Source organism: Myxocyprinus asiaticus, chromosome 5, assembly GCF_019703515.2.
Source record: "Myxocyprinus asiaticus isolate MX2 ecotype Aquarium Trade chromosome 5, UBuf_Myxa_2, whole genome shotgun sequence".
NCBI classification, from domain to species: domain Eukaryota; kingdom Metazoa; phylum Chordata; class Actinopteri; order Cypriniformes; family Catostomidae; genus Myxocyprinus; species Myxocyprinus asiaticus.
The window spans coordinates 10,172,212-10,198,219 of NC_059348.1; the positions used below are offsets into that span (position 1 = coordinate 10,172,212).

Genomic DNA, 26,008 nt, shown 5'->3' on the forward strand with positions numbered 1-26,008 from the left:
CTGAACATTGGGATACTTATGACTCGATCACCCACGACACATTAACAAGCTTGCGCATTTTAGCGCAGCTGTTATTAATCGGCACCATCGCTGTATAAATGACACAATCATTTTCGTTGAAGATATTCAAACGTACTGTGTTATAGACCTTTTTCACACACTAGGTTTTGGAATGTGGAAGTAAACGTTTGCAGGGTAAACTTCGACAGCGGTGAATGGTAGATCACAGCAAATGTTATTTTCACTTACCCATTTGCTCCAAGACCAAAAGAAAAAATCCACTATGTTTGAATGACTTTCCAGAAGAGGAAATTGTTTTTTAAATTGAATTAAGACAGTAAAATTGGAGAAGATGCCAAATTTACTGTCACTCTCTCAGCAGCTGTAATAGAAACCCCCTCACAGCTGTGGTAATTCATTTTTTTTAAACTAATTGCAGGGTAATATAACACAAAGCATAACGTTATGAATTCACACTCAATATTTAAATTTATAATATAATAAAAATGTAGATTTACGCTGATAAGGCAGAAATACGTCATCACAGTTTGTGAAAAAGGTCAATTATAACAGATAAATGGCATAAATAAAAATATAAAGGAGTGTATTTAAAACCTTTTAACAACTTACATTTAAAAAAAAAAAAAATGGTTTCACTTTCATGGTAATTATGAATGAAAGACATTACAAACAAGATCTCTTTTTAAGAGAATATAATGCTTGGACTTCATAGTTTTACACTTGTGCTCATCATCTAAAGACTTGAAAGACTTCAGAAGACACAAGGATGTTTTCGGTAAGGGAACATAGTAAGCAACATTCTCCCTGGTTTTTGAAGTGCATTGTGTTTTTTTTTTTTTTTAAGGAGCAAACATAAACTGCAGTACGAAGAACTTCGTGCTGTTGTTGCAACCCCGGCCACAAACCCCCGGCCGAAAAGTCTTCTGCCCCTAAACAAAGCGCGTTGCAAGCTTCATTTACCATCTCACATGTGGCTTTGACTTACAACTGAACATTTAGCCTACATCGTAGAAGATACCGAAATAATATATATTGTGTATCGCCATCCAGCCTTACCAAGCATAGTTAAAGTTGTGGCAAAATGGCTTAAGGACAACAAAGTCAAGGTATTGGAGTGGCCATCACAAAGCCCTGACCTCAGTCTGAAATAATTTTTGGGCAGAACTGAAAAAGCATGTGTGACAAGGAGGCCTACAAACCTGACTCAGTTACACCAGTTCTGTCTGGAGGAATGGACCAAAATTCCAGCAACTTATTGTGAGAATCTTGTGGAAGGCTACCCAAAACATTTGACCCAAGTTAAACAATTTAAAGGCAATGCTACCAAATACTAACAAAAAGTGTATGTAAACTTCTGACCCACTGGGAATGTGATGAAAGAAATAAAAGCTGAAATAAATCATTCTCTTTACTATTATTCTGACATGTCACATTCTTATAATAAAGTAGTGATCCTAACAGACCAAAGACAGGGAATGTTTTCTATAATTAAATGTCAGGAGTTGTGAAAAACTGAGTTTAAATGTATTTGGCTAAGGTGTATGTAAACTTCTGACTTCAACTGTATATATATATATATGTATGTATGTACAGATCTGGAAAAAATTAAGAGACCTCTCCAAATTATCAGTTTCTCTGGATTTACTATTAGGTATGTGTTTGAGTAAAATGAACATTTTTTTTTCTATAAACTACTGTGACAGCATTTCTCCCAAATTCCAAATAAAAGTATTGTCATTTAGAGCATTTATTTGCAGAAAATGACAACTGGTCAAAATAACAAAAAAGATGCCGTGTTTCAAGACCTCGAATAATGCAAAGAAAACAAGTTAATTAACTTATAAACACAATACTAATGTTTTAACTTGGGAAGAGTTCATAAATCAATATTTGGTGGAATAACCCTGATTTTCAATCATAGCTTTCATGTGTCTTGGCATGCTCTATCACATTGCTGTTTGGTGATTTTTATGCCACTCCTGGGTCAAATTCAAGCAGGAATTCAACAGATATTGGAATGGAATGGCTGCCTACATGTAGAGATGCTGATTTAAGAAACATCTGGAGTGGTCTCTTTTTTTTTTTTTAAATTTTTTTTTTATGATTAACCTTTTTATTCAAACACAGAAAAGCAAAACATAAATACACAGAATCGACTTTTAACACCCACTAGCACCCCTGTGGTCATACATGAGCACATACAAAAGAAAACAAAAATAAAACTAAAAAAATAAAACAATTCACATTAATAACTACCCCTCTCTCTCCACTGTTCCACCCCGAGAACACTCCAAGAACGCCAATTATCTACCACATTTCCCAACAAACAAATCCAAATTCTCCAGTCTTCTATATGACCCTTCTTCTAAAGCCACCACCCTCCCCATCTCCGAGCACCACTCCTGAAATGGGGGCGCTCCAGCCGCCTTCTAATCCCTCAAAATCACCTGTCTGGCGACCATAACACTGGTTAGGACCCAATCCTCCGTATTTATTTCCCACATTGATGACCGCCCCATCCCCCAAAATACAGTGTCTGAGGCAAACAAAACCTGAGTGCCCAAGACATCACATACAAAACTCTGAACCCTCAACCAAAACCCTTGGATCTTAACACACCACCAAAAAACATGGGTTGTGTCTCCATCCTCCGATTGGCATCGCCAGAATAAGGTGCACCCTTGCATCTCTAGATGCAGACATAAAAAATTTTAGAATCCTAGCCCACACTCCCTCCTCCAATACCAAGTTTAAATCTTTCTCCCATAATCTCTTGATAGAAGTTAAAGCTCCATCCCCCCAGACTCTGAATTAACAGGGAATACATAATTTTGGGTTCAGCCATGTGCTTGAGGCAACATTAAAATAAATGTCCGAATTGAACACACTGGACACTTTTGTCCATACCGAGTGCAAATGCGAGATAACATGGTGTAACTTCTCAGATTAGTTTGATAGGCTTTGCAATGGCGAAATAGGGGCAAGAGAATCCTGTTCAATACAAAACCAGGGAGGCTCTCTCAGGTGGAAGCGACCAATGAGCCAAATGTCTAAGACCGAATGCATAATAATAAAACAAAATCTTGGGGAGGCCTAGCCCACCTGTGTCAATCGGCCTATGTAACTTATTAAAATGTATTCTAGGACGCTTACCATTCCAAATGAATGTCTTCGCTATGCTATCAAATTGCATGAAATAAGAGACGGGGACATCTACAGGAAAAGATTGTAGCAGGTAGTTAAATTTTGGAATACAATTCATTCTAATAACATTAACCTTCCCAGTCATAGATAAATGTAATGAAGCCCACTTGCACACATCGCTCAAACCTTTTTATTAAGGGGTCAAAATTAACTCTGAATCAGACAAATTTGCTGGGAATAAAATGCCCAAATACTTAATACCCTGTTTGGGCCACTGGAAGGCACCCGGCTGAAAATCCATTACTGGGCAGTACGCAGTCAGAGCCAAAGCTTCTGATTTAGACCAATTCACTCTGTATCCTGAGAATTTAGAAAAGGAATGAATCATTCTGTGGAAGCAAGGCAAAGATCTAGTGGGGTTGGAGACGAATAATACAATATCATCTGCGTAAAGCAAAAGCTTATGCGCCATACCTCCCGCCACCACCCCAGGAAAATCATCTTCCCTTCTTATTGTGGCTGCTAATGGTTCCAGGGCAAGACAGAACAATAATGGGGAAAGAGGGCAACCCTGCCCGGTGCCCCTATCCAGAGTAAAATAATCTGAAATTAATCCATTTGTTTGTATCCCGCTACCGAGTGTCTATAAAGTAACTTAATCCATCCAATAAAAGTATTCCCAAACCCGTATATTTCCAAAATCTTAAAAAGATAATCCCATTGTTCCATATCAAATGGCATTTCATTGTCAAGTGAGATGGCAGCGACCGGAGTCTGATCATTCGCCACTGACCACATAATATCGATGAGATGCCTATTGTTATCAGAAGAGCTGCGGCCCCGAATAAACCCCACCTGATCTATATGTAGAAAGATGTCATAACAGTTAGCTAAAATTTTTGACACATAATGTCTAGCTGGATCAGGGAAATTGGGTGATAACTCTTCCGCTCGCTTGGATCTTTGTTTTTTTTAAGAATCCAACTGATCCGGGCTTGTGTCATGGTTGACGGAAGCTTTCCATTCTTTAATGATTCCATATAAACTTCTAACAAAATTGGAGCCAGTTCTGTAGCATAAGATCTAAATAATTTTGCGGCAAATCCGTCTGGCCCCGGAGCCTTGCCTGTAGGCAAGGTCTTAATTACCTCGCCGAACTCCTCCAAGGTTATCTCAGAATCAAGATAATTTTTTTTCTAATGGTTCCACAAAATTTATAATATCCTCATCAGTAGACGAAGACATGGAACTATAGAGATCAAGATAGAATTCTTTAAAAGCATTATTAATATCAATGGCTGAGGTAAAAATTTCACCACCAGCAGATTTCACTGAGGGAATGGTAGAAAAATACTATGTCTGCTTTATATATCTAGCCAAAAGCTTCCCTGCTTTGTCCCCTGACTCAAAGTATGACTGTCTTGCCCTGAATAGCCAAAACTCCACCTTCCACAACAAAATAGTATTATATCTGTTTTTCAATTGGGTCAATTCTCTGAGGCCATCAGACGACATTCGGCACTTCAGCTCTGCCTCTGCACTTTTAATATTCCCTTCCAACTCCGAGTTCTCGTGCTTTGGATTGTTTTATGAATGAGGTATACTGTATGATCCGGCCCCTAAGAACTGCCTTAAGTGCCTCCCAAGCCACGCCCACTGAGGATACTGAGGACCAGTTGGTCTCCTTATAAACACTGATTTCAGCCTTTAGCATTTGTTAGAAATCAGGATTTTGCAAAAGAGATACATTCAGGCGGCAACTATATGATTTATTTTTCTCCATATATGGCAACACCTCTAAACTCACCAGGGCGTGATCTGAGACTAAGATGTTTCCAATTGAAAAATCAACAACAGATGAAATGAGGGACTTGGATAGAGATATATATATATATATATATATATATAAAAATAAAAAAAATCTATTCAAGAATAAATCTTATGGACTGATGAAAAAAATGTATAGTCCCTACCAGATGGGTTTAAATGTGTCCAGATATCTGTAAAACCAAGATTTTTACACATCCTGTGAAGCATCAGTGTTGCTCTAGGGGGCATACACACTTTTGCTTCACTATGATCAAGGACTGAATCATCAATAGATTAAAGTCTCCTCCCAATATTATATCATGAGGGGTGCCAGCGGCTTGCAACATCCCTTCAAGATCTATAAAAAAGCCCTGATCATCAGCGTTAGGTGTGTGAATATTAGCCAAAATCAACCTTTGCCCCTGAATTTCTGCTAAAACAATAATTTCTCTTCCTAATTTATCTTTACTCTGTTTGAGACATTTGAATTGTAGATGTTAACTTATCAATGTAATGACTCCCCTGCTCTTACTTGAGCCAGCACTAAAGAATACATGTCCACCCCATATCTTCCCAAATTTTTCAGCTTCCTGCAGGGAAAGATGCATTTCTTGAAGAAACTATCATATTTCTTATGTTTAAGAAAAGAAATAACCTTCCTTTTTATGTGGTGCCCCAACCCATTCACATTCCATGTGGAGAGAGACAATCCATTCATATTAACATTTGACATTTTGACAAATAGATTGTCAAAAATAAAATTATAAAGACCACATTCCAACATTAGTTAAACATTCAAACCCTGAACTCCCCCCCCCCGAACTAAACAAACAGAAAAAAGAAAAACGTGCACATTAACCCCGTGCATGACAGCGCCAACCAGCGTCCATCCCTCTAAACTTAAACAGTCCATGTACGTCTACGAGAGCCTACGCGACAACTTTGCCGTCGGATTGCTCAAGTCCGGTGATTCTATACAAATTTTTTGAGACACAATTACATAACAGAAAATAATCTATAAAACAAACTCCAGAACGTGTAAATTCATTCACAAAACTGTCCCGAAGGTGTGTTCCTCCACAAAACAAATTCCAGCTGCTAGCGGAACCAGCACAAAAAAAAAAACAATCTGTTCAGTTTCCTCAGACAGTCAAACAAATGTTCAGTGAGCCGGCTGTTCGTGAGTGCAGCAGGTTACCTAATCCTTCCAATGTCCTGCAAAAAATACTCCTCAAAACAAACTCCAGCCAATAGGAGGCATAAACACAAGGAACGTGCAGATTCATCCTCAACTGTCCTGAAGGAGTGTTATTCCACAAAACAAACTCCAGCCGCTAGGCAGAACCGGCACAAAAAGAAACAAAACAGGTGCCCAGTTTCCTCGGATGGTCAAGTGAATGTTCAGTGAGTCAGGTCCACTAGGCTGGTAAGGAGCACCGCACAATGACTCACTTATTCCATAGATCCTATGAAGGGTATCGCATGTTGGGTACAAGTAAACACTCTACAGCCATCCTTAGCATCTATTCTCAACCTGGCCAGGAACTTCAGTGCAAAGCGACCCTCCGTTGATGCAAACATTTCTTGAAGGAGTGTTATTCCACAAAACAGACTCCATCTGCTAGGCGGAACCAGCACAAAAAGAAACAAAGGTGCCTAGCTTCCTCGGACGGTCAAGTGAATGTTCAGTGAGTCAAGCTCACTTGGCTGCAACGTGAGAAACACACCATGACTTCTTCAGTCCATTTGATTTTATGAAAGACATCGCTTGTTGTGGGCATGTAAATATTTTGCCTTAGTATCTGTTCTCAATTTGGCCAGGAACATCAGTGCGAAAGCGACCTTCCGTTGATGTAAGAGTTTCTTGCATTCCTTGAATCGATCACATTTCTCTCTTGTCGAATTCGCAAAGTCTGGGAACAAGAAAATGTTGTGGTTCTTCCAAGAAAGCCTTCCTTTACTCCTCGCCTTGTGTAACCCGAGATCCTTATCGGACGATCTCAGAAATTTGGCCAAAATTGGTTGGGGCCTGTCTCCCTCAGCTGATCTACAAGCTAGGACTCTGTGAGCTCGCTCGATTTCCAGTTTATGGCCTGTTATGATGAGCAGACTCGGGAAGAGCTCGTCTAGGAATTTTACCATATCTCGGCCTTCTTTGTTCTCAGGAATTCCAACAGTTTGGACATTGTTTCTCCAGTTACGATTCTCAAGGTCTTCCAGTTTTCCCCAAACATGTTCCAAATCTACTTTGGTCGCTAGCGGATTAGCAGCTAATTCCCTCTCCGATGACTCCAGATAATTGATCCGTTTCTCTACGTCCCCCATTCTTGTAACCAACTCGGTGAATTTCATCTCCATGGAAGTGATTGATCGACGTATTGCAGCCAGATCCTCAAAGTCTGCGAAGGTCATACTCGACAGCTGACGCCGAATCTCTCCCACCGCACCGTCCAAACAGATTCCCTGATCTGCGGCACTGCCTGGGGTGTCAGCTTGAGCACGCAAGTGTCTTTTAATGTCTCCAGAGCCTGAGGATTTTAAATTCTTTGACATTGACCTCACAGAACAGGTATGGAACAGGGTGTATCGAATCTCACCGGTTTATGACACAAAAAGAATGAAAAACTAGCAAAGTGTGCATAGCTCGCCATTCACACGTCTGACCCTCGCATGGCGCCACATGACTCTCCTGGAGTGGTCTCTTAATTTTTTCCAGAGCTGTGTGTGTGTGTGTGTGTGTGTGTGTGTGTGTGTGTGTGTGTGTGTGTGTGTGTGTGTGTGTATACAGGTGCATCTCAATAAATTAGAATGTCGTGGAAAAGTTCATTTATTTCAGTAATTCAACTCAAATTGTGAAACTCGTGTATTAAATAAATTCAGTGCACACAGACTGAAGTAGTTTAAGTCTTTGGTTCTTTTAATTGTGATGATTTTGGCTCACATTTAACAAAAACCCACCAATTCACTATCTCAAATTAGAATACATCATAAGACCAATAAAAAAAAACATTTTTAGTGAATTGTTGGCCTTCTGGAAAGTATGTTCATTTACTGTATATGTACTCAATACTTGGTAGGGGCTCCTTTTGCTTTAATTACTGCCTCAATTTGGCGTGGCATGGAGGTGATCAGTTTGTGGCACTGCTGAGGTGGTATGGAAGCCCAGGTTTCTTTGACAGTGGCCTTCAGCTCATCTGCATTTTTTGGTCTCTTGTTTCTCATTTTCCTCTTGACAATACCCAATAGATTCTCTATGGGGTTCAGGTCTGGTGAGTTTGCTGGCCAGTCAAGCACACCAACACCATGGTCATTTAACCAACTTTTGGTGCTTTTGGCAGTGTGGGCAGGTGCCAAATCCTGCTGGAAAATGAAATCAGCATCTTTAAAAAGCTGGTCAGCAGAAGGAAGCATGAAGTGCTCCAAAATTTCTTGGTAAATGGGTGCAGTGACTTTGGTTTTCAAAAAACACAATGGACCGACACCAGCAGATGACATTGCACCCCAAATCATCACAGACTGTGGAAACTTAACACTGGACTTCAAGCAACTTGGGCTATGAGCTTCTCCATCCTTCCTCCAGACTCTAGGACCTTGGTTTCCAAATGAAATACAAAACTTGCTCTCATCTGAAAAGAGGACTTTGGACCACTGGGCAACAGTGCAGTTCTTCTTCTCCTTAGCCCAGGTAAGACGCCTCTGACGTTGTCTGTGGTTCAGGAGTGGCTTAACAAGAGGAATACGACAACTGTAGCCAAATTCCTTGACACGTCTGTGTGTGGTGGCTCTTGATGCCTTGACCCCAGCCTCAGTCCATTCCTTGTGAAGTTCACCCAAATTCTTGAATCGATTTTGCTTGACAATCCTCATAAGGCTGCGGTTCTCTTGGTTGGTTGTGCATCTTTTTCTTCCACACTTTTTCCTTCCACTCAACTTTCTGTTAACATGCTTGGATACAACACTCTGTGAACAGCCAGCTTCTTTGGCAATGAATGTTTGTGGCTTACCCTCCTTGTGAAGGGTGTCAATGATTGTTTTCTGGACAACTGTCAGATCAGCGGTCTTCCCCATGACTGTGTAGCCTAGTGAACCAAACTGAGAGACCATTTTGAAGGCTCAGGAAATCTTTGCAGGTGTTTTGAGTTGATCAGCTGATTGGCATGTCACCATATTCTAATTTTTTGAGAGAGTGAATTGGTGGGTTTTTGTTAAATGTGAGCCAAAATCATCACAATTAAAAGAACCAAAGACTTAAACTACTTCAGTCTGTGTGCATTGAATTTATTTAATACACGAGTTTCACAATTTGAATTGAATTACTGAAATAAATGAACTTTTCCACGACATTCTAATTTGAGATGCACCTGTATATATATGATAGATAATTATATATTTTCAGATGATTTTTTATATTATTAATATTATAGTATTTAAATTGCAATATTACTAATGAATATTTTTACATAAAATATTTTTATTTACCAAATTGACTGATTCACAGGGCAGACAATACCTGTATAGGTCAGATAGAGCTCCAGCGAGATGGGGGTGACTGATGAAACAGGTGTTTAAGTGATTCTCTTCTCCCTGCAGTAGGTTCGTTTCACCCAGAGTAGTTCTGGTAGCATTTTGCACAAAGCATTATTGCTGTTTCTGCCTTTCTTGTCAAAGGTTCTTTAATATAAGGGAGCGATATGAAAATACGGTGATATGAAAGGCGGAAAAAACTAGATTGTTCTAACGTCGAGCGCTTGCAATTTTGACAGCTTTGCTTTGTTGATTATAAACAGAGTTTTATCACCTCGCTTGCTTACCGAGATGTGGTGCAGCACCATTCGCATGTTGAATCTTAAGTTAAGTAAATATGTGACAAACTTGTGACTTTCTCTGCACGCGCTTACACTAAACTCATCAAGCGAAGCGTTCAATGACTTGCACGTGAGAGGGATGTGGAAGAGCTGATATACTTGCACAGATTCTGGAATTACATGATACAAAGACAAGAATATTGATTTAATTTGTTCATCTGTATTGATTGGTTTACCAATTGTCAGCTAAATGTTTAAGTGAATAAAAGTGTGCAGGGTGCTGCTGCTGAATGCATATGGGGGAAACACTGCTTATGCCATCTCAAACTCTTATAACTTCTGAGGAACACAAATTAAGATTATTTTTGAATACATGATGTGTTTTTTGTCCATCCAATGCAAGTCAGTGGGTTCCAAAAAGGACATAAAGGCAGCATAAAGGTTTCCATGCGACTCCAATGGTTTAATCCATGTCTTCTGAAGCAATACGAGCAGTTTTAGGTGAGAAATAGACAAAAATGTAACTCCTTTTCCACTATAAATCTTGACCTCTGCAGTCTCAGTGCAATCATGATTTGAAATTGGATGAAGTTTAATTGAGCTTCAAATCATGATTGTGCCAAGGAGACTGCGGATGTAAATTTGGTCTGTCTTTCACCCCAAACTGATCATATCGCTTCAGAAGACATGGATTAAATAACACTAGTTGTATGGATTTACTTTATATTGTTCTTTATGTCCTGTTTGGTGTTTGAAAGCATTGGACCTCATTGACTTGCATTGTATGGATATAAATGTATCATATGTCCATCAAAATATCTTCATTTATGTTTAGCAGAAGAAAGTCATATGATTTTGAGAAAGCATAAGTGTAGTGGTTTAAATCTTATTGATCTGCCACATTGGAGACTGAGAATATTGTGCTTTTTGACTCACAGGTGAAAGAATAAAATAAATAAATGTAATGTCCCGATGGTAGGGTTTGTTGTAGTCCAACAAATTTATTTAGAAAGTTTTACAACTGAAATAGATTGCGTTAAATAATCAAATAAAAGAAACAAAAGCAAGGGTTCTTTGTGCTAGAGTGCATAAGCATGTGGTCAAAAGACTGTGTGCCCCATTCTCAGCCATACCCCCATCATGGCACGGCTTTCTCTGATAGCTTGACCTGCAGAGGGGGCACACTCACAAAACAAATGACACCATAATTTGGCTCCAATAAGGGTGAGTAAATGATGAGTGAATTTTCATTTTTTGGGTGAACTAACTCTTTAATCACTCAACACCTCACTAATAAAACTGGACCATGCATAAAATCGGGTACAGCAGGTGATTTGAAGTCCAATAGTGATTGAAATTAAATTGTACACAAGCAGTGCTTTCAATAAGTTGGATGATTTGGAACTGCAGCATAATAAATGGTTTATTTTAGGGAGTTTTTTTTTTTTACATTTGTGAGCCTAAACAGAAAATTATTAGACTTCTGTTTTGTTTACCTTTAAAAAAATGAACCATGGTTTTACTACAGTCACTATAGTTTAACCATGACATTTAGTTAAACCATAGTTACCACACAATTACTACTTATTACTACTACAATGTTACCCCGAAGGCAGGGAACACTAGTATTGTCATTTGCGTCATGTTACACTGCTGCGGTGTATTAACCTCTTTGGGATGCATTGATTTTTTTTTTTTAAATTGGCCCAAACAATGGCTCAAAATAATCTCCAGACTGAACTGCACAGAAATGATAATACAGAATTAAGATTTTCATGGCATGTCAGTCCCTCGGCCCATCAGGCCGTTGGGGAGATATGAGGGACGATGCAGTTGAGACTGTCCTCCAGTGGTTTCAGTTGGAGGCTGTTGACAGAAGCTCTGACATGGAGAGGGATGTCCATTCCTTGATGTTTCCATTTCTGAGCCGATCTTTGCAGTCCAGTCACCTTGTACAATGAGGATGTCCTTTGAAATCTTGGCTATGATGCTCTCCAACTGTTCATAAAACTGATTGATTTCTTCATCCTCATGGTCTGATGTTGGAGTACCATATCTTCTAACCCTCTTCTGTTGATTTCTATTTCTGCGATGCCGGTACATCTTCGGCAAGTCCACCGATACTGTTTTATTTTGTGAGTGAGTTCCTGCGTTCTACCACAGGCATGGAGGGTTCGGACATTCCATGTCCCTGTAGTTGTTACTGTAGTGGGCAGCTTGATGATTGTGGTGTTGGCTTTGATTTTCACCTTTGTTAAAAAGTTACAGCAAAGCAAAATTAACTAGGTCAATGTGAAACAGCATTTGAGGCTGTATCTCTAACTTTTTGTCCTATTGAAACGAAATTTGGTATGCTTCATCAGGACTTTGATCTAAAAGTACTTGTAAAGTTTGGTGTCAGTGCCACCTATAGTCAAGAAATGTGGAAAACTACTATTTTTGCCTGTAACTGTATGTCCCAAGCATGAGCTTGGTGTCTATGAATTACTTTGTTCATGAGAATTTCAATGATACTTTTTTTTTCTTCTTCATATTAGCCATATGGCCTCTTCATCATATTTAATTTGATTAAATATTGATATAGCTTTTGAATGCATTGTTGGATTAAACATGATTTTTTTAATTGCGTCATTAACATGTCCTAAAAATTCCTAAACAGTTTGGAGATAGTTCAAAAGATAATCTGCACTTGTGTGCTGACTCTAAAACTCATGGCTCTTTGCCATGGCTGAGAAGTGTCCGTTTAGTGGCACAGTGTGTACAATTCTTAGAGGCTGCAAGCCTCTAAACAAACAATGAATCAGACACAAGCATTGATGGCTTTTCTTTTGTCTGTTCTTAAAAATATTATAGTGTGTTTTTTTCAAGCGTGTGTCTTTGTGACTAACGGCATTTCTTGTCATGTCCGAGACGTCTTACAGGTCGCCCACCTGTTGTGGGTAGATGAGCAAAATTAACTGTGCATGAAATACCTGCATTTGGACAAGGAGCTTGTGAACTGGATTCAGCCTCATTGCATTTGGCTGGTGCTAGTTTCACACCCTGGGCTGCTGTTTAATATACAGTTGAAGTCATAAGTTTACATATACCTTAGCCAAATACATTTAAACTCAGTTTTTCACAATTCCTGACATTTAATCGTAGAAAACTTTCCCTGTCTTAGGAATTTGAAATGTCAGAATAATAGAGAGGATGATTTATTCAGCTTTTATTTCTTTCATCACATTCTCAGTGGGTCAGAAGTTTACATACACTTTGTTAGTATTTGGTAGCATTGCCTTTAAATTGTTTAACTTGGGTCAAACTTTTTGTGTAGCCTTCCACAAGCTTCTCACAGTAAGTTGCTGGAATTTTGGCCCATTCCTCCAGACAGAACTGGTGCAACGGAGTCAGGTTTGTAGGCCTCCTTGCTCGCACACGCTTTTTCAGTTCTGTCTACAAATCTTCTATCAGATTGAGGTCAGGGCTTTGTGATAGCCACTCCAATACCTTGACTTTGTTGGCCTTAAGCCATTTTGCTACAGCTTTGGAGGTATGCTTGGGGTCATTGTCCATTTGGAAGACCCATTTGCGACCGAGCTTTAACTTCCTAGCTGATGTCTTGAGATGTAGCTTCAATATATCCACATAATTTTCCTTCTTCATGATGCCATCTATTTTGTGAAGTGCACCAGTCCCTCCTGCAAAAAATAAATGAATACGTCGCTAGGATGAAGAATCTACAACACAGTTACTAGGATCTAATATTTTACTATATTCATTAAATGCTATTATTTCAGATCTTTTATGTAAGTTAATATTTACTTGACGCGCAAGGGGCGGTTGTCACAGTGATGCCAGCAGCCCTAGTATTGTGTTTACTGAATAGTTGCAGGGCTCATCACCGATCATTTCTGCTTGCAGGTATTATTATTATTTATCTTTCTCCCCAATTGGAGTTTAAGGCAGCACCATGATCAATATATAGAAAATTATGTAATGTGGCATACTGAAATGGTTAGGCATGAAAAGCCCTCAACGAGAAGACAAGGTTTAGGGTTTCCAGGTTAAACTCTATAGTGCCACCACCAGCTCAAAATTTCACTTTTCTTTTGCTTCTACCTTTTTAACTGATTGGTCTAGAAAAAAAATCTTATTTCCTCTGATTATTCTCCTAATGTTGTAGAATGTGGTCTAATTTTAATGGACCACTTACATTTAGAACTAAATTTATTACAGTGGCTGCCATGTTGGATTGAATTTTTTTCCTCCCACAAAAAATGTCTCAGATGACCTTTTGTCCGAGCTGCACTGAAATAACTGAAGAAAAAACATAATTTTGATTTTCAACTGAAGAAAGTTTGATTTGCACTTGCACTTGGACAACTTGTAAATTGGTGTTAGTTTATTGTGCATGTTCTATTCAGTCAGATGCTGAACATGTTGGCAATGCTGACGAAGGTCATTGACTTGGAGGATCTTGCTGTGATACGTCGATCGATCACTGCCATAGAGGCGAAATTCACTGAAGTGGTTACAAGAGTGGGGGATGTCGAGAAACGGAAAGATTATCTGGAGTCTTCGGAACGGGAATTATCTGCTAATCCGCTAGCGACCAAGGTGGATTTGGAGCATGTTTGGGAGAAGCTGGAGGACATGGAGAACTGTAGCCGGCTGAATAACGTCCGTATCGTTGGAATCCCTGAGGGAGCTGAGGGACAGGATAAGGTGAAATTCCTGGATGGGCTCTTTCCGAATTGACATAGCAGGCCATAAGCTGGAAATCGAGTGAGCTCACAGAGTTCCTGCTCGACGATCCGCAGAGGGAGACAGGCCCCGATCAATTTTGGCCAAATTTCTGAGATCATCTGATAAAGATCCTGTTATGCGAGGCGAGGAGTAAAGGAAGGCTTTCTTGGAAGAACCACAGCATTTTCTTGTTCCCAGACTTTGCGAAATCAACGAGAGAAGCGTTGATGCAGGGGCTTTCTGTAGGCGTACATGGACTGTTTGGGTTTTGAGGGATGGACACCAGTTGGCGCTGTCTTGCGTGGGGTTAATGCACACACTTTTCTTTTTTCTGCTTGTTTGGTTCTGGGTGCAGTTCGGGTTTTGATTGTTGCACTAATGTTGGGATGTGGTCTTTATAATCTTGTTTTTGACACACAATCAATTTTTTTTCTTATGACAAAATGTTAATATGAGTGGATTGTCTCTCCACGTGGAATCTGAATTGGTTGGGGCACCCCATAAAAAGAAGGAAGGTTATTTCTCTTAAGCGTAAGAAATATGAAAGTGTTTCTTCAAGAAACGCATCTTTCTCCGCAGGAAGCTGAAAAATGTGGAAAGATATGGGGTGAGCATTTTTTTTTATTGTGCTGGCTCAAGTAAGCAGGGGAGTCATTACGCTGATAATTAAACATCTACAATTCAAATGTCTCAAACAGAGTAAAGACAAATTAGGAAGAGTCATTATTGTTTTAGCTGAAATTCAGGGACAAAGTCTTATTTTGGCTAATATTTATGCACCTAATGTTGATGATCAGGGCTTTTTTTATAGATCTTGAAGGGATGTTGCAAGCCGCTGGTACCCCTCATGATATAATATTGGGAGGAGACTTTAATCTTTTGATGGACTCGGTCCTTGATCATAGTGAAGCAAAAGAATGCAAGCCCCCTAGAACAACATTGACGCTTCACAGGATATGTAAAAATATTGCTCTTACAGATATTTAGATACTTTTGAACCCATCTGGTAGGGACTATAATTTTTTTTCATCAGACCATAAGATTTACTCTAGGATAGATTTTATTTATTTATTTTTATATACAAGTCCCTCATTTCATCTGTCATTGATTGCTGATTCAGGGTAGTAGTGGCTCAGCGGTTAAGGCTCTGGGTTACTGACCAGAAGGTTGGGGGTTCAAGCCCCAGCACCACTAAGATGCCACTGTTGGGCCCATGAGCAAGGCCCTTGACCCTATCTGCTCCAGGGGCACCATATCATGGCTGACCCTGCACTCTAACTGTGAAAAGTATTTCACTGTATATATGCAAATGTATAATATGTGACAGAATAAAGGCTGCTGCTTCAATTTAAAAAAAAAAATTTCAGTCTCTGATCATGCCCTGGTGAGTTTAGAGGTGTTGCCACATATGGAGAAAAGGAAATCATATAGTTGGCACTTTAATGTATCCCTCTTGCAAAATCCTGAATTCCAACAAATGCTAAAGGCTGAAATCAATGTCTATATGGAGACCAACTGGTCCTCAGTATCCTCTGTGGGCGTGGCTTGGGAGGCACTTAAGGCAGTTCTTAGGGGCCGGATCAGACGGTATGCCTCATTCACCAAAAAATCCAAAGCACAAGAACTTGTGGAATTGAAGGGAATATTAAAAGTGCCGAGGCAGAGCTGAAGCGCCGAATGACTTATAATGGCCTCAGAGAATTGACCCAATTGAAATATAGATATAATACTATTTTTATTGCGGAAGGTGGAATTTTGGCTATTCAGGGCAAGACAGTCGTACTTTTGAGTTGGGGAAAAATGCAGGGAAGCATTTGGCTAGATATATAAAGCAGAGAGAGTTTTTTTCTACCATTCCCTCAGTGAAATCTGCTGGTGGTGAAATATTTACCTCGGACACTCATATTAATAATGATATTTAAAGAATTCTATCTTGGTCTTTATAGTTCTACTGAACTGTCTTCGTCGTCTACTGAAGAGGATATTAGATGGAGCCATTAGAACTTCCTAAACTGTCGGCTGAGCAAAAAAATTCTCTTGATTCTGAGATAACCTTGGAGGAGCTTGGTGAGTTAATTAAGGCTTTGCCTACAGGCAAGTCTCCGGGGCCAGATGGCTTTGCTGGTAAAATTTTAGATCTTATGCTACAGAACTGGTTTGCTAGAAATTTATACGGAATCATTAAAGAATGGAAAGCTTCTGCCAGCAGTGACACAAGCCCGGATCAATCTGATTCTTAAAAAGGACAAAGATCCAAGTGAGTGTAAGAGTTACCATCCAATTTCCCTGATCCAGCTAGACGTTAAAATATTGTAAAAAATTTTGGCTAACCGATAAAGTTATGAAATCTGTTATACATATAGATCAAGTGGGGTTTATTCGGAGCCGTAGCTCTTCTGATAACATTAGGTATTTCATCAATATCATGTGGTCAGTGGCGAATGATCAGACTCCGTTCGCTGCCATCTCACTTGACGCCGACTAGGCGTTTGATATGGTAGAATGGGATTATCTTTTTAACATTTTGGAAATCTATGGGTTCGAGAATACTTTTATTGGATGGATTAAGTTACTTTATAGACACCCGGTAGTTGCGGTACTAACAAATGTATTAATTTCTGATTTTTTACTCTGGATAGGGGCACCCGGCAGGGTTGCCCTCTTTCCCCATTATTGTTCTGTCTTGCCCTGAAACCATTAGCAGCCACGATAAGAAAGGAGCATGATTTTCCAGGGGTGATGGCGGGAGGTGTGGTACATAAGCTTTTTCTTTACGCAGATGATATTTTATTATTCGTCTATGACCCCACTAGATCTATGCCTTGCCTCCACAGAATTATTAATTCATTTTCTAAGTTCTCAGAATACAAAGTTAATTGGTCTAAATCTGACGCTTTGGCTCTGACAGCGTACTGCCCGGTAACAGCTTTTCAGCCAGGCGCCTTCCAGTGGCCCAAACAGGGCATTAAGTATTTGGGTATTTTATTCCCAGCAAATTTGTGTGATTTAGTTAGTTAATTTTAACCCTTTAGTAAAAAGGTTTTCGAGCGATGTGGGCAGGTGGGCTTCATTACATTTATCGATGATTGGGAAGGTTAATGTTATTAAAATGAATTGTATTCGAAAATTCAACTACCTGCTACAGTCTCTCCCTATAGATGTCCCCCTCTCTTATTTCAAGCATTTGATAGCATAGCGAAGTCCTTCAATTGGAATGGTAAATGTCCCAGATTACATTTCAGTAAGTTGAAGACACTAACAGCTTATGGACGGTAGGTAATTAAGGTCACAGTTATAAAAACTTAGGACACTAAAGATACCTTTCTACTGACTCTGAAAAACACCAAAAGAAAGATGCCCAGGGTCCCTGCTCAACTGCGTGAACATGCCTTAGGCATGCTGCATGGAGGCATGAGGGCTGCAGATGTGGCCAGGGCAATAAATTGCAATGTCCGTAAAGTGAGACGCCTAAGACAGCACTACAGGGAGACAGGAAGGACAGCTGATCATCCTCGCAGTGGCAGACCACGTGTAACAACACCTGCACAGGATAGGTACATCTGAATATCACACCTGCGGGACAGGTACAGGATGGCAACTACAACTGCCCGAGTGATACCAGGAATGCACAATCCCTCCATCAGTGCTCAGACTGTCCGCAATAGGCTGAGAGAAGCTGGACTGAGGGCTTGTAGGCCTGAAGTAAGGCAGGTCCTTACCAGACATCACCGGCAACTACGTCACCTATGGGCACAAACCCACCTTCTCTGGACCAGACAGGACTGGCAAAAAGTGCTCTTCAATGACGAGTCACGGTTTTGTCTCACCAGGGGTAATGGTCGGACTCGCGTTTATCGTCAAAGTAATGAGTGTTCCACCGAGGCCTGTATTCTTGAGTGGGATCGATTTGGAGGTGGAGGGTACGTCATGTTCTGGGGCGGTGTGTGTTATCATCATCATCGGACTGAGCTTGATGTCATTGCAGGCAATCCCAATGCTGTGGTTTACAGGGAAGACATCCTCCTCCCTCATATGGTACCCTTCCTGCAGGCTCATGCTGACATGACCCTCCAGCATGACAGTGCCACCAGCCATACTGCTCGTTCTGTGTGTGATTTCCTGCAAGACAGGAATGTTAGTGTTCTGCCATGGCCAGCGAAGAGCCCGGATCTCAATCCCATTGAGCACGTCTGGGACCTGTTGGATCGGAGGGTGAGGGTTAGGGCCATTCCCCCCAGAAATGTCTGGGAACTTGCAAGTGCCTTGGTGGAAGAGTGGGGTAACATCTCACAGCAAGAACTGGCAAATCTGGTGCAGTCCATGAGGAGGAGATGCACTGAAGTACTTAATGCAGCTGGTGGCCACACCAGATTCTGACTGTTACTTTTGATTTTGAGTAACAAAATCCCCCCTTTGTTCAGGGACACATTATTCCATTTCTGTTAGTCACATGTCTGTGAATCTTGTTCAGTTTATGTCTTAGTTGTTGAATCTTTTTATGTTCATACAAATATTTACACATGTTAAGTTTGCTGAAAGTAAAAGCAGTTGAAAGTGAGAGGACGTTTCTTTTTTTGCAGAGTTTATTTGCATAGCCTGTAAATATTTAATGTAGTGGTTTTATGTATTTATATCCTGATAAAATATATATTATGGGGAAACCTGTTTTTGTAATTACTTTTTATAATGTGCATCCTCTTTAATGTGTTTTTGTATGATATATTGGTTTACCATGTATGAAAGTACAACACAGGTTTTGAAGATTTGTTCAATATATAAAAGCATGTAAGCATCTATTAGAAGAGTTACAGTCAACAGTTTAGGCCTACTCTGAGCTATAAATGGGTTTAGGTGTCAAAGCACTTTGACACCATTTTGGCCTAATATATATATATATAAACCGATGAGTCAAAACAATATGACCACCTGCATTAATATGCTGTTGGTCCAGTGTGGCAGGGTGCATTATCCTGCTGAAAGAGGCCACTGCCATCAGGGAATACCATTGCCATGAAGGGGTGTACCTGGTATGCAACAATGTTTAGGTAGGTGGCATGTGTCAAATTGACATCCACATGAATGGCTGGACCCAGGGTTTCCCAGCAGAACATTGCCCAGAGCATCACACTCCCTCAGTCTTCCCACAGTGCATCCTGGTGCCATCACTTCCCTAGGTAAACGCGATACATGTATACACAGCCGTCCATGTGATGTAAAAGAAAATGGGACTTATCGGACCAAGCAACCTTTTTCCACTGCTCCAAAGTGCAGTTCCCATGCTTGCGTGCCCATTGTAGGCATTTTCCACAGTGGACAGGGGTTACCGTGGGCACTCTGACCGGTCTGCGCCATACACAGCAGGGTTCGATGCACTGTGTGTTGTGACACATTCCTCCTGTAACCATAATTTCAGTTTTCTGTGACTTGTGCCAAGACCTTCTTTTGGTTCGGATCAGATGGGATAGCCTTCGTTGCCCTTGAACATCGATGAGCCTTGGGCACCCAACACCCTGTCGCTGGTTTGTCCATCCTCAGACCACTGTTGGCAGGTACTCACCACTGCTGTCCAGGAGCACCCCACAAGCCTTACCGTTTCAGAAATGCTCTGACCCAGTCATCTGGCCAAAACAATTTGGCCCTTGTAAAAGTTGTTCAGGTCTTTACTCTTGCCCATTTGTCCTGCATTCAACACGTTGACTAAAGGAACTGATTGTTTGCTTGCCATCTAATCTGCCCAGACCTTGACATGTGGCCTTGTTAGATGATCGTAATGTTTTGGCTCATCAGTCTATACATTATCAGCCACAACATTAAAACCAATGACAGGTGAAGTGAATAACATTATCTTGTTACAGTGGCACCTGTCAAGGGGTGGTATATATTAGGCAGCAAGTGAACAGTCAGTTCTTGAATTTCATGTGTTGGAAACAGGAAAAATGGGCAAGCATAAGGATCTGAGCAACTTTGACAAGGGCCAAATTGTGATGGCTAGACGACTTGGTCAGAGCATCTCCACAATGGCAAGTCTTGTGGGGTGTTCCTAGTATGCAGTGGTTAGTACCTACAAAAAGTGGTCCAAGGAAGGACAACCGGTGAACCGGCGACAGGGTCATGGGTGCCCAAAGCTCATTGATGCTCTGGGGAACGAAGGCTAGCCCGTCTGGTCTGATCCCACAGAAGAGCTACTGTAGCACAAATTGCTGAAACCTTGGGTCCTGGCATTCATGTGAATGTTACTTTGACACATACCAACTTCCTAAAGATTGTTGCAGACCATGTATACCCCTTCATGGCATCGGTATTCCCTGATGGCAGTGGCCTTTTTCAGCAGGATAATGTGCCCTGCCACACTGCCATAATTGTTCAGGAATGGTTTGAGGAATGAATGAATGTTACATTATATATAGCGCTTTCCTGACACTACACTCAAAGCACTTTTTGGCCAGGACACTGGGTTTACACCCCTACTCTTTATGAGAAGTGTCCTGGGATGTTTAATGACCACAGAGAGTCAGGACCTCAGTTTAACGTCTCATCCGAAGGACGGTGCCTTTTTACAGTATAGTGTTCCCATCACTATACTGGGGCAGTAGGACCCACACAGACCGCAGGGTGAGCACCCTCTGCTGGCCTCCCTAATACCTCTTCCATATGACAGAGTTCAAGGTGTTGACTTGGCCTCCATATTCCCCAGATCTCAATCCAATTGCGCATCTATGGGTTGTGCTGGACCAAGTCCAATCCATGGAGGCCCCACCTCGCAACATAGAGAACTTAAAAGATCTGCTGCTAACGTTTTGGTGCCAGATACCACAGGACACCTTCAGAGGTCTTGTGGAGTCCATGCCTCAATGGGTCAGAGCTGTTTTGCGGCACGAGGGGGACCTACACGATATTAGGCAGGTGGTTTTAATGTTATGACTGATCGGTGTATATCCAATGTATATACATACCTCACCGACCACTTTATTATGTACACCTATACACCTACTTATTCATGCGATTATCTAATCAGCCAATCGTGTGGCTGGAGTGCATAAAATCATTCAGATAAAGGTCAGGTGCTTCAGTTAATGTTAACCATCAGAATGGGAAAAAAAAGTGATCTCTGTGATTTCAACCGTGGCATAATTTTGGGTTCCAGATGAGCTGATTTCAGTGTTTCTTTAACTGCTGATCTCCTGGGATCACAACAATCTCTAGAGATTACTCGGAATCGTGCCAAAAAAATCCAGTGAGCGGCAATTCTTCGGACAGAAACACCTTGTTGATGGGAGAGGTCAACGGAGAATGGCCAGACAGGTTTGAGATTAAAGAAAGGCTACAGTAACTTGGATATCCCCTCTGTATAATTGAAATGAGCAGAATATAATCTCTGAATGCACAAGTCGAACCTTGACGCGAAGGGCTACAACAGCAGAAGACCATGTCTGGTTCCACTTCTGTCAAGAACAGAGAGCTGAGGCTGCAGTGAGCACAAGCTCACCAAAACTGGTTTTATAGCATCACTCACAGAGATGCAGTACAACGCCATTTGCATGTCAAAATAACAGGTTTATACTTCCATAACATATCAAGTTCATTAAATACGGGACAAAATGTGCATCCTCACTGGGCATGCTCACACTAAACTCAACAAGCATTCAATAAGCTGCTGCAGGAGAGAGAGAGGGACAGGGAAGAGCTGATTTACTCTTTTACAATTCTGGAATTACAGTTTGATACAAAGACAACATTTATTTGATTTGTTCATCTGTATGGATTGGTTTAACAATTCTCAGCTAAATGTGTAAGTGAATAAAAATGTGCAGGATTTCCCCGCATTATGAACGTGGAACATGCTGAAATGATCAGAATCGTGTGCTCCCCGCAATCTCACGCCTAATTTCAGTTCCAGTTACTTTATTACTTTATTTAGCCAAAATATGATTTTTTTTTAAATAAGTGACACAGGCCTAGCTTATATCACAAATAGAGACAGTTATTTTTTTATTGACTTTTTAACCAGGCTACTTGTCCTGTCGGGCCAGTAAAATTCTTTCACTTGCCCCTTCAAAAATCCACTTGTCCAAGATGAGCATTATTACCAAGCCCTGTCACCCTAACCCTTTTCAATCAGAGGGGCAGATGGAACTTTGTTTCCTATTCCAGGAAAAGCCACTGAACATGACTGTTAACCCCTATTATCACCTTTATATCCTTGCATTTTACATTTATGCCTCTTGTATTGATTTTTGACTTTTATATTTTCATTTTAGACCTGATGAAGCTGAAAAAGGAAAGTGAAGCACTGAATGAAGTGGAGGAAAAGCATCAGTATCAGGAACCTGCTAACTTTGTTACTGGAGAAAAATCTTATAGTTTCTCACAGACTGAAAAGAAATTCTCACATGAAAGGACTCGAAGAACAAAAACAGAAAATTCTTTCGCCTGCCATCAGTGTGGAAAGAGTTTCGCAAATAAAGGAAACCTTATTAGCCACATAAGAATTCACTCAAGAGAGAGGCTTTTCACATGCCCTCATTGTGGAAAGAGTTACACACAAAAAGGAAGTCTTAATAGCCACATAAGAATTCACACAGGAGAGAAACCTTTCACATGCCATCAGTGTGGAAAGAGTTTCTTAGTAAAAGGATCCCTTGAAAGGCACTTAAGAACTCACACTAGAGAGAAGCCTTACACATGCAATCAGTGTGGAAAGAGTTTCTTAGTAAAAGCATACCTTGAAAGGCACATCAGAACCCACACTGGAGAGAAGCCTTACACATGCCATCAGTGTGGAAAGAGTTACAAACAAAAAGGAAATCTTAATATCCACATGAGAACTCACTCTGGAGAGAAGCCTTTCACATGCCTTCAGTGTGGAAAGAGTTTCACACAAAAAAGAAGCCTTAAAATCCATACAAGAATTCATACTGGAGAGAAGCCTTTTCCATGCCTCCATTGTGGAAGGAGTTTCATAGACACAAAAGCCCTAAAGTATCACATGAGAATCCACTCTGGAGATACTCCATACACATGCCTTCAGTGTGGAAAGAGTTTCAGACATAAAAGAAGCCTCTCAATTCACATAAGAATTCACAGTGGAGAGAAGCCTTACATATGCTCTCAGTGTGGAAAAAGTTTCACATTTAAAGAAAATCTTAAAAGGCACATAAGAATTCACACTGGAGAGAAACCTTTTGCATGCCATCAATGTGGAAAAAGTTTCTTATTAAAAGAACACCTTTTAAGGCACACAAGAATTCACACGGGAGATAAACCTTTCACATGCCATCAGTGTGGAAAGAGTTTCTTAGTAAAAGGATCCCTTGAAAGGCACTTAAGAACTCACACTGGAGAGAAGCCTTACACATGCCATCAGTGTGGAAAGAGTTTCTTAGTAAAAGCATACCTTGAAAGGCACATCAGAACCCACACTGGAGAGAAGCCTTACACATGCCATCTGTGTGGAAAGAGTTACAGACAAAAAGGAAATCTTAATATCCACATGAGAACTCACTCTGGAGAGAAGCCTTTCACATGCCTTCAGTGTGGAAAGAGTTTCACACAAAAAAGAAACCTTAAAATCCATACAAGAATTCATACTGGAGAGAAGCCTTTTCCATGCCTCCATTGTGGAAGGAGTTTCATAGACACAAAAGCCCTAAAGTATCACATGAGAATCCACTCTGGAGATACTCCATACACATGCCTTCAGTGTGGGAAGTGTTTCAGACATCAAAGAAGCCTCTCAATTCACAAAAGAATTCACAGTGGAGAGAAGCCTTACATATGCTCTCAGTGTGGAAAAAGTTTCACATTTAAAGAAAACCTTAAAAGGCACATAAGAATTCACACTGGAGAGAAACCTTTTGCATGTCTTCAGTGTGGAAAGCATCTCAAAGACAAAGCAAGCCTTCAGGATCACATGAGAATTCACCCATGAATTCTCATTCTGACTGTCCCTTATCACATCTTCCACATTTTTAGCACAATGTGTGGACTTTTAGACTATTCCTATCCACCATAGGCAAAATTTCCAAGGAATATCATGGTTAAATTAACGATCTGGAACGATTTCGCCACGACGCCATCTGACCATCTTAAATATGGGACAAATCACGTCCTGTATTGATTCGATATGGGATGCATCATTTACTCTTTAAATATGGAATGATCATGTAACCCTAGTGCCACCCCTTATAAGTTTTGTTTTTTTCAATAGTTAGAATATATTAGTTAGGGCATCTTGGACACTTAAGACTTGTTTTTAGTTCATTTTTCATTGTTAGTAAGTTTTAGACGATTGGGTTAATGAGAGCAAGTGAGCGTTTTAAGTTTAATTTGGTGTGCCTCGCATCCCTTTTCCCCTTTTGTGCATTGTCATTGTAATTTTCACTTTTTGCACTTTATTCACTATTCAGTGCTGCTACCACTGTACATAATAAGCCACTTTGTTGAATTATAGCTCTGTTGTCTTGGTCATTCCTGTTCCCAGCACTGACAGCAATAATTTATTTTTAATGTTACACCCCTATACCCCTTGTCCATCTTGGCGGTCATAACAAAAGTCATTGTATAAATTACATCCTAATTTAGTCTGTTATAACTGTTTGTATATACAGTGCTCCTGTTTAGTCTGCAAGCTTCGTGTGACTGAATTGGAGAGAAAAGTCAGAGGCAGTTGTTTAGACTCACCCCTCTTCCATTCTGAATAGTGATGTTTCTTTCATGAACAAATCTCTTTTTGAATGAATCTTTTACGTGAACGAATCATTCTCATTCACCTCCATACACTGACTCATATTTTTCGTTCACTGATGTGTCTCCCTTTCTAAGCCATTGAGCTCTACTGCTTTTCGTTCCTGTAAAGACTGACTTCATCGTGAGCCAATAGCATTTGAGTGCACGCTGTTAAGGAGAATATCATTGGTTTCACCCACTGATCGAATACACCCCTTCACTGAACTAGTCGGTCATTTGAGTCTGAACGAGATGAGATGTCGTTTGTGAGCGAACTAAATGATAAACTTGTTCACGAATGACTCATGAACGAAGATCTGCTGAATGACTGAACGAGATGTAGGTCTGTCATTCGTTTAGTTCAGGATGTGAGTCAATTAAAACAAGTTTATAGTTATACACAAAACATGATCCCCAATTTATGGATGTGTAAAAATGACTGAAGACCATTCAGTTAAAATAATTATAATTACAGATGGAAATGTTGTGCTTTTCTTGAACTTTTTCTTTGTTTTGGTAATAATTAAGCCCAGAATTAGACAAAATATAGGGAAAATAAGACCTGCCATTTGTGATTAAAACAGCTATGGTGTTTGAACTATATTTTTAAAGTGTCTTCCTACTTTTGTAGACATGCAAATTCCATTTGTCTTCCTTTTTCATGCTTTTAAAAACTGACTTCAGCCAATAACATTTGAGAGCGGGTCTGTGGAGCATATAATTGGTTGGACCCACTGATATATACAGGTGCATCTCAATAAATTAGAATGTCGTGG

General features: G+C 40.3%; 1 protein-coding gene across 8 annotated transcripts in view; it reads left to right on the top strand.

Moving 5' to 3' along the window:
* LOC127440747 (gastrula zinc finger protein XlCGF57.1-like) overlaps positions 1 to 26,007 on the top strand; it is an 86,781-nt gene extending 60,774 nt beyond the window's left edge. For all 8 annotated transcript variants that reach the window (XM_051697577.1, XM_051697571.1, XM_051697569.1 and 5 more), the window contains one exon: positions 22,766 to 26,007. In XM_051697577.1, coding sequence (XP_051553537.1) covers positions 22,766 to 24,435 — 1,670 coding nt within the window. In that variant the 3' untranslated portion in view covers positions 24,436 to 26,007. The remainder of the gene's footprint in view (positions 1 to 22,765) is intronic.
* The last annotated feature ends 1 nt before the right edge of the window (position 26,008 follows it).